Source organism: Anser cygnoides, chromosome 1 (assembly GCF_040182565.1).
Source record: "Anser cygnoides isolate HZ-2024a breed goose chromosome 1, Taihu_goose_T2T_genome, whole genome shotgun sequence".
In the NCBI taxonomy this organism is placed as follows: Eukaryota; Metazoa; Chordata; class Aves; order Anseriformes; family Anatidae; genus Anser; species Anser cygnoides.
Window position 1 is genome coordinate 54,564,435 of NC_089873.1, and position 18,249 is coordinate 54,582,683.

The 18,249-nt window shown below is 45.0% G+C and overlaps 1 protein-coding gene across 1 annotated transcript; it reads right to left on the reverse strand.

The window, feature by feature from the left end:
• Nucleotides 1-3,237: 3,237 nt before the first annotated feature.
• On the reverse strand, nt 3,238-14,317 carry RBX1 (ring-box 1). Its single transcript, XM_048069904.2, has 5 exons — nt 14,157-14,317; nt 12,539-12,617; nt 6,145-6,215; nt 4,741-4,826; nt 3,238-3,400 (listed from the first exon to the last, which is right to left on the reverse strand). The coding sequence occupies exons 1-5, from the start codon at nt 14,232-14,234 to the stop codon at nt 3,388-3,390; spliced, it is 327 nt and encodes a 108-aa protein (XP_047925861.1). The 5' UTR covers nt 14,235-14,317; the 3' UTR covers nt 3,238-3,387.
• Between the last annotated feature and the right edge of the window lie 3,932 nt (nt 14,318-18,249).

Genomic DNA, 18,249 nt, shown 5'->3' on the forward strand with positions numbered 1-18,249 from the left:
GTGCCATCTCCTCGGCTTCTCTCCAGCCATGGCCTGGGGGGCTCCAAGGTGAGACAGCTTTCATCCAGGCGAAAGCAAACCTGGGGCACCAGTGCCCAGAGCAACGCGGAGCAGCAGGGGCCGTGCCAGCTTCCCAGCGAAGAGCCTTTGCTCACCAGGACCTCTACTCGCTGACGAGAGCAGTGCCTTGGTCTCTGCCTCTCTCCTCTTCACGTTATCTTCTCGCCCATTCTCCTGTCTGCTCATTTTTAGCTACGGGAATGAACCACAGTGGCCGTCAGTCAGGGAAGTGGTTTCATTGCCATTTTCTGCCCTGATGTGCCCAGAGGTGGGAGTTCTTCAAAAGCAGCGCGCATCTCCCCACAGACCCCACGGTCGCTCCCCTCCTGGAAGCTCCGTCTGCCCGCATGGGCACTGCACGACGCCGGTGCTACTTGGGTCCCCTTCGCCCCGGCTTTGCTGAGCATTTTGTGGCCCCAGGATACTTCAGGACGCCATTAGCTTCTTCACAAGGAGCCAGCAGGGGAGGACGGACAGACTCCGGCGCCTGCTTGCCTGCACACATGGATGCGGGAGGCTGCTCCTGCCTCTCCTCCCCATGGCGTACGATCGCGCGTGTGTTTGGGGTCCCACCATCACGCTGCAGTCAGAGCAGCTCCCAGGGCTCCTCCACAAGGGGTACACGCCGCTGGGACTTCTGCACGTCTTCACGTACTTCTCATACGTACATTTGGTCCCCTCCTACTTCTGCAGGTATCTAGCAGGGAATACACCGTCTCGGCACCTGATTCTGACGTTTTTATGAATGATCAGCGAGGGATTCGGTGCAGCAGGCACTGCTGATGCCAGGCAGCATCTGAAGTTCGTTGCCTCCTCCCCACAGGACAGGAAAGGAAGCTGCTGTCCGGCCACAGCGGCATGCCCCCAGCCCTCCCCGCAGGGCCTGCTCAGCACTGCAGCTGGCAAAGTTGGGGCAAGCAGCGGAATGTCAAAACCGCTGTCTGTTCTGCTGCAGGTCTATCGGCGACTTGTTTTTCCACCAGCTGGGCAGCTGCAGCTCTGTGCAGTTTGAACCGCCATCCCCTCCTGATTTTACGTTGGGTTCACAATTCAGACACGTTCTCCACTTACAGAGCGGGCAAACGGCACTGACGTGGTCGCCCTTTTCCCCTGCACACCTTCCTCCCCCAAGCATAGACAGAAACGTGTCTGGCTCTTCCTCCCACCCCCAGGACGCCTGTCTGTATCTTTCAAGGAGGGGCAGGTGCAAATGGCAGCAAGCGTTGCTTTGGGAAAAAAGAAGAAGGACAGCGGGGACTAGGGGGTCTTCCCCCTCCCACCACCTGCGGAGATGGGGCTGTGCTGGGAAAGGCAGCGCAGAGCGATGCGAGTCGGAGCAAGAGCCGTGCCCTGGAGAAACAGGGCTCTTTGCGCCTTGGGATAAAACAGATCCCTCTTCCCTTCACTTTATGCTCCCCGTACCACAGAGCTGCTCTCTTAGATCGCTCACTGAAGCTTTTCCCTCTCCCCCCAAACACAACCTTTAACGCACGCTACCAAAAACTGCATGGCCACGTGCTGGAGCTGCCTCAGGTCACCACAGAGCCCAGAGCTTCACCGCAGGTGAACCAGTGGCGGGGATGCTTTGACCTTCAGCAGCTGAAAAGCCAGAAAGGAGAGGGAAATGCCTGCACTGACGTGTCTGTCCCCAGCCGAAAAAATATGCTCAGGGCAATATGGAGACTGAAAAACCAGAACAACGTAGCTGGACCCAAAACAAAGTTCTTGAGGAATTAAATTCCCCCATCAGCAAGCATCTGGGTTCCAGGTCCTGAGAAATCCAATGCTGTAAACAAAAGGGACTGCCACAAACAGGGACATCTGACATTTTAGTTGTCTGGGCAGGACATTCAGATGGGAGTTCAAATTCCAGGCAACAGCATTTAACCCATCTATCCCGCTGCCTGGATGAATGCTTTGACCACCACTGAGATCATCTTTCCCCTCTCTTCTGCTCCGTTCCTGTCCCCCCCACCAAAACTACCTTGTAAATTCAGAATGAGCTTTCTGCCAACTGAACCGTGTAAATAAGCTGTCTAGCGATAAAACTCTCCTGATTTTGCTTGTTCCATTTTCTTCTTCAGGGTGGAAAACAGTAAACCGTATCACCTCAGAGCACTGACACCAGCTGGTAAAATAATCCCGATATTTGCTTGCTGCAGATTAAAGAAAGCTCCAGCAGTTACTGAAAAACCTGCAAGTTTGGGTTCCATCGATGACGATCTTCATTCCCTGTCGCTGTAGTACATTAACGTTTAACATCAGCTATCAGATTTCCCATCCTCAATAAATAGGAAAAATGTGTTGATGAAAAGGTAACACCGTGAATAACCAACGCAAGAAATTTACCATTATCTGTCGCTGCGGACGTGAAGGGACACACAGCCTTTTGTAGCAGGAAGGATTCCTTTGACCTTGTTCAAGTCCCTGGCATCTGCTGAGGCTGTCAAGGTAGGAGCCAAATTTTGATGCAGCGAAGAGGACACCAGTCGGCACAGCAGATACCGAACAAAGCATGATGCAGTTTTCAGTCACAACATCTGGCCAGTAAGAACTGTGGGTTGGCTTGAACTGGGAAAATGCCAGTAGAAAGCCAACCCAGCATGAGTTTGTTCATACGCTGCTTATTTGCAGCTCTGCAGTCAACCTATCAGGTGAATTTCCCAAGTTTACTTGCACCTGACACACAGAAGTGCTTTATGACCACTGATAAAAAAATAAATAAAAATCTAACGTTTAGTTAACATCTCCCAGGCTCAGCAGATGGAACTGCAAGGAGGCACTGAGTATTTCCTCTGTAGGGGAGCTGGTTTAGTCAAACTAGAGAGCCGAAGCAAGAGAGAATAATTTCTAATAACGACACAACCCCTAACTGTACAGATCATCACTTCAGCTCAGCCGCAAGAAGCATGTCCACAAGAAATGCCATTTGCATAAATTACTCAGCCAGGCACGTCCCGCGCCCAGCGCACTACACGATGGAGCTCGATGCTGACTTCAGAGGGCCAGAGGCGTGGTTCTGAATCACGTGGGAGTACGACCAAACCCACAGTCAAAAGCGGGGCACGCTGACAGGAAGAGCTGCCCAGCTTAAGGGTGCCCTGGCTGAAGTCTACAGATAATTCTCCTTCCTCGTTCACCGACTTTCCACTCATGAAAGGAGGGCACACTTAGACGGGAGGCTCCAGCAAGGTTTTATTCAATGGTATACAACAGGGAGAAATTAAGGTTAAATGGCATACATTACTGATTTTTCAAGTTGCTAAGACAAACCTATAGGGACACGAACAACTGAGGATGATGACATAAGAAGCGTGACGACCATCTCTAGTGTCCGTACCTGCAAATATACAACATGTTAATGTTTTGTTTGTTTTTTAAAAAAAGGTTAATACTAGCACTGATTTAGACATACTATTCTCATTGTATCACAAAATGATTTGCACGTAAACCAGGTGAAGGTGAAATGCTATGCTATAGAAGCCTTAGGAAGTTCTCCATGTTTCACTATTCCCAAAAGCCCATCTAGACACTAGTTAGGTGAGAGGCTGTTCAAGCCTCCCCAGGATTTCACATGCAAATGACCTTCTGTACCCTAATCTTTTGCCCTGAATCCCACGTCAAATATACCGAGTGAAAACAAGGCCAAAGCCTGTAACGTCCCCAGACGTACCACTGAGCACCCGTAAGAAGATATTTATTCACGCCCCCATTCCTCTTAACGCTGCACTGCAACATCACTCACTAACCAGACAACTTGGGCTCAGTTTTCATTAAGTCTTCGTTAAAACATCTTAATATCAAAACTCTGGTTCTCAAGTTGTCCTGTCAACGACACAGCTAATTGTGAACTAGATCCTAAAGAGAATCCTGAAGAGTTATATTACGTTCTGCTTTGTTTTAATCCGGACTCTAGTTAGAGTTAATATGCTTTAAAAAGGGGGAAAGAAAAAGGAGCATGAATCCACAGTTAAGAAAAAAAGATGAAGAGAGAAATGGCACAGAAGGAAGCAGGTGACAAACTTACTAACCACTGCCAACATACAATTACCCCTCAAAAAACCACCCATGGGTTTCCCATTCTTACTGTAACAAGAGGCCTACGAAGAATACAAAATAAAAAAGAAAGTATAAGTGATGAATAATGGGTCAAAGCTGTGGCAGTGGCTATGTGGACACCCACATTTAAGATACCGGGAAATAGCTGTATTAATCTTAGGTCCTATTAGAATTACAAACCAAATCGTCACAATACAGAGGAACTCTACAAGATTTCTGGCATTTTGGTATAAAAGCTTCGAAACAGAAGCTAAATTCAGGTCATTTTCTAAACCCAAACAGCTCATGCAGCACTATGGTATTCACCTGAGGCTCCACTGTCAGTGAATTCCATTTCTCTTCTGCTCTCTATTCTTTACAAAGAATGTCGACAGAAATCACTACTTTCTTACAACTCCCATGTACCCCACAGCTACTTGGGCTTCCTTCAGAGCTCCTCACCACCACGGGACTAAGGGAGGTCACAATACATCAAGGTGGAAAAGAAAAAAACCCTTTCCCAACAGCAACTATGCCCTCAGACCCACAAATGCAAGATTACCCTCATATCTGACATCATTCATTTCTATGAGCAGGAGGGCAATTAGATTTTTCATCTTGAAATCTCTGCAGGATACCTACTTTTGGAACTCCCATTCCCGGTTATCCAGCGGACATACTTGGCGAGTTTTGAGCCAGCGAGAGATGCAGTGGAAGTGGAAAGCATGCTGGAAGAGAAAATTCGAATCACATTATTTCAGAACACACTAACGTACCTCCATGTAAAAATTACCACAGAAAGCATCGCGGTAAGAAAAGAGCAGCAAGTGTTTGCAGACAAAGGAGGGGAGGACAGATCATCCAGCCCACTGGGGAAACCAAGGAACTGGTCTGCATCTTCAGAGAGAAATGAAATGAGTGAAATGGCAGCAGGCAGCCCGTTTCACAGTACGTGCAGTGGCAAGCAACTGACTTCTGATGAAGGAGAGAGCGCAGAGTTTAGCAGCTGCTAAAATTGGCAGAGCAGATGCTGATAAGCAGCACAATCAGAAAGACAAGAAAGAGGGTTTCACAGCGAGTAGCAAGGACGATATGTATATGTACATGCTAAAGCTCTCCCAACAATCTTCTGGACAAACTAACACTTGAATAAAAATGAACTTGTAAAATTAGAAAGAAAAAAATAAAATCTCTGTTCTGTGCCTAGTACAGACACCCTCTTCTATACACCAAGTAGCTACTCAAAAACAAGGTTCCATTCATGGTAACTTTTGCACACAGAAATCTTCATTTTGACACTAAAATATTCTCATATGATTAAAAATTTGCTCTTGTCCTTTACAGATGGAATTGGTACATTTATAATCCTATTTCAGCATTATCTCACTGTAACTTGATCCCACAGCATAGTGAGGATGGGATGGGTGAACAGGGAGTTATTCCGTTATTGGAAAATATGTCTTCGAGCTCAGGTCCAGGTTAGCTAAGAGGCAGGCAGTTTGAGTTCACGTCCTAGTGGGACCGTGTACAAAGGAGCATATATGGCCACAAACGAAGAACTGGAGATTACACACTAGGACCGACTTTGTCTGCCTCCAAAAGGGAAAGCAAATCACCTAATTACCCCATATGGATTCCTTGAATCAGCCTGCATAAAGACAAATCAAGCATGGTGACATTTAAGTAATCCTATTATCTGGAAAGAAAAAAAATGAAAGGCATAGTCCCTATGCAGGACCTTGATCAGGAAAATCCTTCTCAAAATTAAAGATCTGTTATGCTTCCAGAATGTATAGATAAAGGCGCACCTTCCTCCCTTCTCTTCTGTGTCTTCCTCATATACCTCTCGAACTCTCACTTAGCTTTTTTCCCTTATCTCTCCTTTATACACACTACTAAACAGATGGTGCTTAAAGTTGTGTGTGTGGAGGTTTTTTTTCTAGTGGGTTATCTGAAACATTTTAGAGAACTAGCTTTGTCCCAAGTCATGAAAAAAGGGGGTAACATCACTGCAGACGAGCTCAGCAATCAAAGAGTTTCCCTTACATTGCAGACGCCCCATGCAACTGTGCACTCTTCAGAGGTAGCTGATGCTTGGTTTGCTTGACATTCTATGCCTGTGAAAACAAAAATTAAACACATATATACAGGAGAAGATGTACGTGCAACACCAGCCGACAGACTCCTTCATTACAACAGGGGAGGCTGTTTTGTTGCATTTATTACATCAGAAAGTGTCAGGAGCAGTTGGTTTCATGCATACTGTTTTTCTAAAATTATTAGATCAAAATATATTTCATCTCACTTTCCTTCTTCCTCTACATTTTTAATATTCCAAAGTTCCAGATGGCAGCAGTACTTAGCTCTTCCACCAGCGGCATGTGTCTGTTTTCCAAATTTGAAGGATAAATATTTTTATTTTTTTCCTCTTGTGTTTTAATGCATCTGTTCTGATTATCAGTTGCAGCAGAGCTTTGAAGAAAAGTTTACTTAAATTTCTTATCCAGGTTTCTCTGAATATAAATTCATTCATCTTCTCAGACGCTTGGTACCATTAGTTTAATTTGTAAATTAATTTGATCATGTAATGATGGGTTTGTCTGTCTCCTATGACAGGTAAGTATACCACCAAAAACATAACAGAAAAAAAAAAGGTTTAGAATGTGTATTTCACCTTTTCATACCTGACAGCTGACATGGGATGACCCCAAAAAGGATAAAGACTACTTTTGGCATTGGGTTAGATTTTATGTTTTGTGTTGGATGGCACAGCTAAGAGAATGAGGAAGGAAGAACTGCTCTAGGAAAATAAATCCAACAACCTGATTCTCTGTTCTAGAGCTTGAACAATTTACTTCTGGTCCAGCTCAAGAAGAAATTTCAGAAGAATAAAAAGACACTTCCAACTCCTCCACAGTCACCAGCACAAACCTGTGACCAACGATATAATCTACCTGTCTGCTAAAGGATGCTTCCTTTAAAAGTCAAGCCAAAATGGTTTAAAGGCGTGCTGATAGCCGATCAGCTTAGAATTTGATACATGGGCTTGTTGCTTTCTTTTTTTGCAGATATTTTTTCCTGGCAAAGATAATGTCTAAATGAGCTCCAATTCGCTGTTTGTGTTTCGTTTGCTCAAACATGCTCTGAGGAAAAGGAATTTGATTCACGAATTAAGAATTCAAAAAACTTTCAAGCCCCACAGGTTTAGCTGAAAAACATGATCTTATTTTTTCTGTCCTATTTATCCCTTCCTCCATTTTCTACTCTCTTTCAGCTGTGGAGATGAACAAAGTTAGAGAAAAGCCAATTTTTCATGACATGCAAGGGAGATCGGTTAACCTCAGTCACGGGAAATTACTCACAGCAAGACTCAGGTCTAAAGAAGCTCAGTAGCAACAACTGTTCAGCATGGTTTGAACGAACCTCTATTAATTGTGTGTTTTACATCTAGATATGATACACAACAGAAAGTCCAAAGCTCAGTCCTTGGCCTGCCCACAGAAGAGAACAAAACCAGTTCAGCTGAAAAGTACGGCTGAAAAGTCTGATGACTTAATGCCTTAAGCCGTCAACACCTGTAGCAATAAAACTAAATCTGATTAAGAAAATGGAAGACGTTCAAGAACCTTGAAGAGCCTCAATCACTTTGGTGAAACGTGCACCTGTTTACAATTTGCTGCAAAAATCTCACTGTTACTATAATACAGACTCATGGTCCTACAGCTTATCCTACATGTAATGTTAGTTTGAAATATTTGGCATGAGTCTGTACATTAACAGAAAATGGTGAAAAGATGAGGAGTGAAAGAAGGAGAGGAAATCCCTTTGAAGCAAAAAAAAAAAGTCAACTGGCAAGCAAACTTTAACTGCAGAAGTCTGTGAAACCCAGGAAAATATTGCAGCACACGGTACCCTTATTTTGTTTCTCCTCTTTCCCTGCTGGAGACAGGCTATTGGGCATATTAGATCTGAAGTCCCTCTAGCCCATTCTTATGTCGCTTTGCCTTTTTACTCCCTACATGGCCCTAACCTGTTAGCTGTGCCCTGTGGATCACAACCCAGATGTTTTTTTTCCAGGCTTTAAAGGATTCCACATTTTGAGTGTGAATGAGAGGGAAGACAGACGGTTTAGGTACAGGAGAGGAGCAGGACCGGAATTCATCTAAGTGTCATTTGCTGACCAGCAAGTGCAGTCTAAAATATAACAGCCCGAAAAGCTTAAGAGGACAGATGAACTTTTGCAGAAATAGCTGAAGAGGAGTTCTCTCATGGTGATGTAAGGCCCTCCCAACAAGACATCCAGATTTAACTCCCTCATCAAACAGGCTGGAGACTACTGCTGGCACTACTACCTTCGGCTGCCAAAAAAAGAAATCCCTAAAGCTGAAACACTTCCCGGTCTCCCACTCGCCTAATTTCAAAAAGGGTCAATATATCAACTATGCAACAACAGAAATGAACAGCCTCCATCAGAAAATGAAAGCTGATGATTCTGGCTACGGAAGAAAGATGAGCTACTTTCTGGCTGCTGACCCAAAAGAAGTGGCATGAGACAGACAGCAACAGGTACTGGAGGAATACTGAACTCCTCTTCTTTTGCCTTGCTTTTGGCAGAGTATCTGGAGCTAAAACTCGAGCTACCTGTAAATAAATGTGAAAGAGACAATGGAAGTGTTTCAACACTGGAGGTTATAGCAATGCATGTTGCATAATGGCAACTTCTGAATCTTAGCATCTAAGAACCATCCCTCTCCACATTCTTCTATTGCAGAAACCCCCTGTATGTTTATACAAAGTACCCCAAGATTTAAGTAGTCACAATGGCAGGTATCAGAAGTCAAGTACGTGTCTCCTGCAGCAACAGCCCACTGCACAGCTAAATTTGATGACAGAGCTCTTCAAAATGGCTTCCCCTTGAGCAAGGGCAACCACGGTATGGGTCCCCTTTAACTTTAGAAAGCAAGGTGCAAAGAGATGCTCTGAAGGGGCTGACTCATTGGGAAGAGCAGAACAAAATGCACATACCTTGGCTAGCAGCACACATTGTTTTAAACCAGAGACAGAAAAACAACAACAACAACAACAAAAACAGGCTAGTAAACCTGTACATTTCTTACTTACAAAATATTGACTGAGTTCTCCAATTCTGTTTTTCAAATTTCAGATATTTTTCAGAACTTTCCCATTCCGATTTTCTCAGTTTCTTAAGAATTATTTACAGATTTTTCTAAATACTCACACTAAATTCCTCCTATCATACTCATGATTCCTTCTACTTATAGCCCCCTTGTATGACAGGCAGCATTTCCTCTTAGTATCACACTCCCAAAATATTTGTACACAGCTATCACTTTCCACACTCACTTATGACTTAGCAAACTATATATACGTGACTTAGCAAACCTTATATACTTAGTTCTGTTCTGTTCTTCTTCTCAGAAAGCCAAAATCAACTAACCTGTTAAGCACCCTGAGATTCTGCTTTGGATTCTAACCAATTTGTCCATCGTTGTGAAACTGGGCTATCAAATTTCGTACTTTGCATCTTACTATCAAAGGAAGGGACCGCTATTTGGATGGCACATTTCATACAGTTCAAAGCACACTAGACACCTTACAGGACTGCATTCCACATTCCAGGTGAGAAGGTAACCCAATCACAGAGTTTCCTAACACTCAACTTGCCACACTGTAATGATAACACCAAAAAGTAAGCTTTTGAAGGAATCAGGAGCACTGCTTAAGTAAAATCTAAATAGGACCGGAGTCCTTCCAGAAAAGAACAAAACCAAAACACTGAAAATCTACTCATTCCTTCTATGTGCTGAAAATAAACCGTATTGAGGGTCAGGGGAATCCTCTGTCCATGTTACTAACAACCAAGTCATGATGTACATGCACTGGTAGGACTGCATGAAACCTTAACATTGTTACATCCTAGTTTTTAGATGTTGGATTTATAATGTTAACAATCTTCCATTAGCGTGACCAGCGTTACTTATCACTCTTTTAATGTTTGCCCTTTTAAGGTTTCTCTTCATCACTAGGCGAGGGAGGCATTTGTACCCTGCATTTTATCAAACTGAACCTTGTGTTGTTCTTCCCTGTACATTCTGGTAATTTTTCCTCAATTTCCAATCACTTCACATCTCATGTTTGAAAATCTAATTAAAGCGTTGCTTAACATCATTAATGACCTGTAACAAGGAAGTAAGTAACTCCAGAGCCAACACTGATCTCGGAACACCAATTTAGACACCCTTTCTACTCTGTATACTGTCAATTTTGGTCCACCATTTGCAGTTCAGGCTTTTCATAACGTTGCTCGTACCCTAACTAATAACATGTTATGCTTCAGCAACTCAAAAAAAGATGGGAAAAAAAGGAAAAAGAAAAAAACCTAAGTTACCCATCTGCTTTTCCTTTGCTGTTTTTTCCATAACCTACCTATGCACTTTCAACCTCACCCAACCCCAATTTTGGTAGGGGATATATATACATATAAATGTATGGGATATATATACATATATATGGGATATATATACATATAAAATATGTATTTTTAAGAACTAACAGAATAAATTTGCTACTGGAAAGTAATGTCTGTCCACACTCTTTACAGCTCCTCTACATCTTCCCCTCATCCTCTTATTTCCTATTTGCCATTTAACAGAAATAACAAAAATGAGACTGCATTTGGTCTCTCATAGGAGGCAGCATTAATTTTGAGGCAGATTCATAGAACAAAACACACTGAAATCCGCTATCTTACAACATATCCCATTTATTTTGAAGTATTATCTTGAATTACAGGGCTGCATATATTTGCCCTTTACATTTGTAAATTTGATAAATGTATCTAATGTTCTAACTTATCTTTCAAATTTCATTTACCTGTCGGTTATATGTTCTCCTCTCTAATAAATCATAAACACGAGAGACTAAGTTGTAGTCAGTGCCCACCTCAACTACTTTTCAGTGTGGTACGGTTTAGAGGTACTTTAAAAGTACCTTTTTATGCCAAAGGAATTTGGTGTATTTCAAAATCATTATTATCATTTGCTTTTTTTAGTGTCATCATTCCCTTTCTAATAACCAAGAATAAACTGAGGGATGGATAGGAAGTAGCTGGCTCAAAATACAAACACAACTGTCCCAGAACAAAGACGTCAACTTGCTTAACCTAGTTTCAGCCCTGTGTTAGTGTGCGGTTTTTTTATAAAAGAAAACACAACAAAAACTTATGAAAGTAGTTTTGTAATTAATGTTTACTTATAATGTGAAATCAGGCGCATCTCTCAGCAATCATTACTATAAACTTTTCTGTTTTTTTGTTTGTTTGTTTGTTTTCATACAGGCTTATTGACAATGTTACCATTACCTGTACTTCCAAGGGCTACAAAAAAAAAAAAAAAAAGAAACAAAGCTATCACAATGGAATCGTGACTAGCCTTTCCCACACACTGTAGGTCTTGCTTTTTGAGGTCCAACAATCCTACCGTTTTAGTAATACAGACAAATTTCTATCTGGGGTATATTGAAAGGTGTTTTGTCCCTCGCTACTGAAAAAAAAAAAAGGTGGACAGTTATTGCGTAAGTAATATCCTGCCAAATTTTTGAGGGAAAAATAATTGGTTTTGTACTCGTTACCAATCCTTAACAGGACTAAAACCAGTGACTTTGTATATTCACAATAGAAATGTTTGTACATTGTTTTTAATCCTATTATCACTTTATTTTCCAACATAGCAAGCATGATTTTTTTAGTAAACCATCAAAAAAAAAAATTGAATCAGTAGAAGCAATACTTGGTCTTCAGTTTTGGTATTTGATTATCCTGTTTGTAAACAACCAGTTAATTTTCTAGGTAGTCAAAAAATTCCCTATAGTATAACACAAACTAACTTCTGTAAGGGAGCTTTTGTAGAATGAGGAGTCAAAAAAAGTCACTGGTCTGAGCCTTTTCTGGCCAGTCGGACACAGAAAGCAGCACAAGATTTATTCCTAATGGTTGCCATCAAAAAGTTGATACCTGTTCCAACACCCGCAGCCCTAATCTCTAATGCCTCTCTTTGTGAGCAATACCTGTCGACCCTAAATAATTTGACTTCCTACTGGCTCTTTATCATCAATTCCTTTCCTTTTGTTTGTTTGCATTCAAAATACACTCGGCACCATCATCTCTCCTGCAGATACAGTACCAAGTGATTCTATTCTTTAGAAGAAAAGGGTATGGGAAAAACAGTACAGTGACAGGGGTCACAAAAAGAGATTACAGAACTTCAGCGTTACATAAAACAGAGCTTCGTATTTGCTCTGCAAAGACTTATTTCTGAACTGAAAGCTGGATTTACTGAAATATGCCCTGAACAGTGGAAATTTCAGCTGTGCATCATGTACACGTCAGAACCGTCAGCTCTCTTCCCCACCGTTTACTTACATAGATCCATAATATGGTTTCTGCAAATGGCACAGTTATCAACCACAATGTCCCATGCCCAGAGAGCTACTGCGTTCCACTAGAGAGGGGGGAAAAAAAAGAAAAACATAATTTTCACTCAATTTATAGCATACGACAGCTCTTGTTCTTCCTCTAGATCCCATTCATTTCTGAAATGGAAAAGCTGGCATATTTTTAAAAAATCTTGTAACTCCGGAGTAATTCTTTCTCATGATTTCTGAAGTGTTACTGGAAAGCAGTGGTACATTCCCTTCACACATACCTCTCAGACCCAACCTCAGAAACAGATACCTCCCTCAGTCGCCCCCTTTTTATTTTTTGTCAAACAATCGCAAGCACCTGCATTTTTATTTGAGATGTATAGACAAGGATGTGCCTCGTGCCACATCCTCAGTTCTGATGGAAAGGACCGTACTTTGGAGAAAGGCCAATTCAGACGCTATTTTGTTACGGGGAATTTCCGTTATTTGCACCAGTTCTGCTAGTAACGGTTGGGGCCAATAACCAGAATCACCTCTAACTTTGCCCGTCACCGACTCCTGACCCATCTCTTTTGCAAAAGTGAAAAATTTGAAAGCGTTGCCAAATAAACCTTTCAAAGGTAAAATATAAATGAAAAGAGGAATCTCTCTGTTCCATGCTACTTCAGCGGAAGGGTTGGCTAAAAAAATCCATGGCAATTTTAGAAAACCGATTCAGAATGAGATTTTTAACACGAGCTATGCAGAAAAACACAGCACCTTTTTATTCATCCCTCCCCCCCCAAAAAAATCCAGAATCATGTCTTCTGTAAATTCGCAAAATAGATGGGTTTGCCTTCTATATTCAAAGCAACCCAAAGGTATATTTGTAGACGTGACAGTCTTCATTTACCGCGTAAGTAGTCTGGGTATTTTGTTTCTTCCTACTTTTTCGGTACGTGATTCTATTGACTGCACTACAGTGTATCTTTTGTAGCGTGTTCCATTTACATCTCAGTGTTTCTATCCCTTCCCTTAGTGTTGCTAAGTGGCACCACGTCAATATTAGTACCAATATAAGAAGTCATCGTGGTACTACTAGATCTTGTAGGAAACGGGTGAGTAGCGACCTTCCGACTCCTCCGCCCGGAGGCTGGCAGGAGGTATTCACCTCTCAGGAATTCCACCTGCCCATCCAGGCAGCACTGATAAACCTCCCAGCACCCTTATCGCTTCCACACGATGAAATGTCAAGACCCAAGTTTCAGGACCAGGCTGGGTGCGGCCCCGGGCACCCTGACCCAGCGGCATCCCCGCCTCTGACGGGGATCGGGACGAGGACGACGCCGCCGGTGCCCGCCCGGGGCTGAGGGCAGGCGGCAGCCCCCGGCCTGGTGGGCCCTGACAGGACCGGCCCGCGCCCGCTGATTGGCCAGCCCCCCTCCGCGCTCGTCTGCCATTGGCCGGGACGCACGCCAAGCCACCCGCAAGCCCCGCCCCGCCGGTGTGAGGCCGGGCGGCCGGCTCCGGGAAGGCACCGAGGAGCCGCCCCCGCCACGCTCGCCGCCAGCGGGACCGGGACCGGGACCGGCCCCGGCCCCCCGCGGCTCGCCGCGCCCCGCCGCGCCGGGCCTCACTTTCTTCACTTCGAAGCGCTTCTTGCCCGCGCCGCTGTTGGTGCCGCTGGGGGTATCCACGTCCATCGCGGCCGCCATTTTGGATGCGTGATCCGGCCGTGCCGCCCCGTGCGCATGCGCGGCGGAAAGTGGGGGGGCGCTGGAGGGGGGGGAGCGGGAGGCTCGTCGGGAGCCCCGCCCCTAACAGGTGCGGGAGGGGCCCGGCGCCCAGGGCAGGCCGGGAGCTGCGGTCACGTGACCCGGGCTCTTAAAGGCGCCGCGCAGGGCGGGGCAGCGCCCCCCCCAGTGCCGTTACCTCATCGCCCCCTCGCCCCCTCTCCCCCCCCCGCGCGCGGGGTTGCGCAACCCGAGGGGCGGGGCCGCGCCAGGAGCCGGTGGGGGAGGGGCGGGGCGGGGCCGAGCATTTAAAGGGACAGGGCCCCGCAGCTGCGGACCGACGGCGGCGGGGGCCGGCGGACGTCCGGGCGCCCCTCGCCCGCGTTGGGGCGGTTTGAAAGGGGCCGGGGGTGCTCGGGAAGACGGTTCCTCAATAAAGCAGCTCTCTTCAAAGCAGCGTTGCGAGATTTTTAATAAAAGCATCAGTTTCAACCCCAAATACACGTTAACACCCCCCTAAACTCACTAGCAGCCCTGGCCGTTAATGAAATAGGATTTGCGAGATCCTGTTTTTTTAATAAAAACATTCCTTTCAACCCTAAACACACGACAGCATCCCCCTGAACTCACTAGGAACCCTGGCCATTAACCCCGTGCGCACCAGGGCGTGTGCACGCCGGAGGACTGGCAGCACTCGTCCCGCTGCAGATGGCTGCTGCCGTACAAAACTACCGTCCTGTCACCGCGGGGAGATGGCTGCCGGGGGGTAAGAGCCCTGCAGCCAGCAGCCGGGCGCTCCGGATTCATCGTCCTGTGTAAAACCGTCCTCTGCCTTCGTCAGGCAAAAATAATGCAGCAGCGCAGATCTCAGGTCTTGCCAAAAAGGTTGCGGGTTTGTTTGTTTAAAAAAAAAAACAAAACACACCACAAGATATCAAATGATGTGGAATAAAATGATGAAATATATATATCTGTGCTTATTTAATTAATACTTACTGATACAGGTATACGTACACATAATACCGACAATGGGAACTGGATTAGGCCTCCAGTGTGCTTCACAAAATGAAATTAGTGATGGCATTCCCCAGTTCTTAAAAGGAAGTCTGATCCGCCTTCTTTAGTCTACCTGAAATAATCCGTTTTCTGTCGATGGTAGTGCCACCTGTGATGTCTTTCTCCTAGGAAAGCGCGTCCCCTCAGACCTGTTTTTCCCTTCTCCAGGCTGTGTTGTAGGGAGGTGGCTGTAGCTGCTGCAGGCAGGCTGCAGCTTTGAAAAGCATCAGCCGCAAAAGAAACACAACACTGGTCCAAATTACCGGGGATGCTTTGAAGAATGGATCGTTTTTCAAACCACCAGGACACGCAGGGGAAAATGAGGAGACTGCCAAGCTGAAAAGGCAGGGAGACCGACAGACTAGGTGACAGATGACAACTGCTCTGAATACGGTTAATCCCAATTAAAACGAGACAAACTCCCTCTCCCAATCATCAAAAACTGTTCCAAAAGGCAGGGCAACAGCCTGGGGACTCCAGTGCAGTTACCTTCCAAATCCAGTGTCTGTTATTTCGGTCATTGTCTTTCTCCTTTAAGGTCCTGTGGTTGTCTCTCCCTTATTTTTTCGCCCCCTGCAGCCACCACCATTTCCCTATGCAGGGTTTTCGGCAGAATGATGGCCCCATACACGTGCACTTGGTGTTTTCCCACAGGGACTGCTGGGGAACCACTCGCGGGGGGCAGCCGCTTGCAGGCCTGGCTCCCACAGCTGCCCCCGTACAGGTGCCAGGCAGGGGCCTGGGGGCTGTACCGACAACACTTGACCCTCCAATGTACCAGAGCAGAGAGATCCACACAGAACAGGGAGGAATTCCCCCCATATTAACTGAATCAGAAGTTAAACGCTGACAGAAATTGTTGCTCTCCTGTCCCCGCTGCCTCAGCCTTTACCACTCTGTCAGCCTCGGTGCGCACACCAGTGCCACAGGGTCTCTCTGGGGCCCTCAGGTCACCCTCGGGAATGAAAATGTCCTGAGAGAAAGCAGGGAATTTAAATGCTTTTAAACCCTCTTTAGAGCAACACTTTTCCTTTACCATACAGTCATGAGAGCAGGGCTGGGCCTTCCAAGTCTGTCAGGAGCAAAGCGCAGGGAATAGAGGGAGGTAGTCCTAAGCTAAGTGCTTGCAAACCTCAAGTTTACTTTTATAAAAGACTTTTGCTGTTGCATTCCTGTGCTTCACCTTCACCTTCTCAGTGCTTAAGGTGTGATTTTGATGGTGCCCTAAGCAGCATCAAGCAGGAATTACCTTGTATATGAGACTAGTTTCTGTTCAGTGGTTGCAAACCGAGGAGTGAAAATCAAGTGCATTTTATTACTTTTTAAATATCTGTGGGCTTGGCTGTCTGCCCTCTAGTTGCTGATGCCACTAAAAACATTTGATTTGACTAAATTGGGATTTCTAGCACCATTTGCTTCTGTGGAGGCCCATACAGACAGCATTCACAAATGATGGTTGGGACAAAACTGAATCTACAGTCTTTCCGTGTTGCCTCAAAACTTCTCGAAGTTCATGAGGTGAGCAAACAACCTCCCACCAAGGCTCTGTAGCATCACCAGCTAATCCAGAGTGCCTGGTATAATAAAGCTGAATTCAAAGAACAGAGACAGGGGGTAGATTAAGCAATATATCCCATAGATTTTTGGACCAGACTATGGTTGCTTTCTGCATAAACCCCAACCCCCTGCCTCTGCGCATGTTTTCCAGGTGATGGTCATGTTATACCCCCATGTAGTACCACTGGCTTTGCAATCCATTACTAAAACCTCAGGGGAGAAATGGAGCCTCCTACCCCCAGTAATCCAGCTAAGAAGAACAGATGAGATTTAGAGAAAGGAGCAGGTTGCAGCCTTTCATGGGATGGTGACTAATTGCTGGTCTTCCTTTCTCATGGTGTTTCACCTCAAGCTGCTTGAAAACTTGCAGATAAAATAACATCCAACCGTCATGACTCAAAACCAGCCTGCAGGCTACCAGATGCTTGCAAAAGCCATAGTACTTAATGACTGTGCCCAATTTACTGCAAACAGCCTTTCCCCACGCATGAAAAAGAGCAGCAGGGAGCATGATTCTAGGCTCAGCAAATAACACTGTCCCCATATGGTGGGCTTCTCAGCCCCACCCCATGCCTGACCATCAGCCGCTGCAGAGAAACATCACCGGGACAGAAGAGTCCCAGTGCGTGACAGTGAGGATGTTGGGCAGATTCCAAAGAAAGGTTTTGGACCCATTCCTCCTACCCCTTGATGCTCTCCATCCTCAGGAAAGGTTTAGATTAGGTGTCGGGAAGAATTTTCAGGAAGGGGTGGTTAAGCACTGGAATGGGCTGCCCAGGGAAGTGGTGGAGTCACCATCCCTGGAAGAATTAAGGAGACACGTGGATGTGGCACCTAGGGACGTGTTTTAGTGGTAGACTTGGTCGTGTTGGGTGATGGTTGGTTTTGGTGATCTTATGGGTCTTTTCCAACCTAGATGATTTGATGATTTGAGCACCGGGTCACAGTCTGGATGTCCCTCGTTGCTTAGGAAAAGTTTTCAAAGCACCTTTTATCCATTTAGTGAGGATTAAAAAAAAAAAAAAGAAGAAGAAGAGAGAGAATGTTATGATAGCTCAATTCAAGTAGTTATATGCATCTACTACTGCAAGTAAGCAACAATGTAAAATCTAGCACACTAATTAATAGTAGCCAGGAAAAACCACAGGAGCAGCCAAAGTAGTAACACAAGCTTGCCTACATATAAATCAATGAACTCCTACTGATTTGGGAAATCCATGAACACTCGGTAACATGAGGAGAGGCAGTTCCAGACTGGTGTGTGGGAGACACTGAAACACTGTTTACAGATATTCTTATCTACAACTACTCCCGACAGTCTTGAATATGGCACAGCCACAGAAAGGGAATAAGCACTAAAATCAGAGAAAAATATTATCAGCAA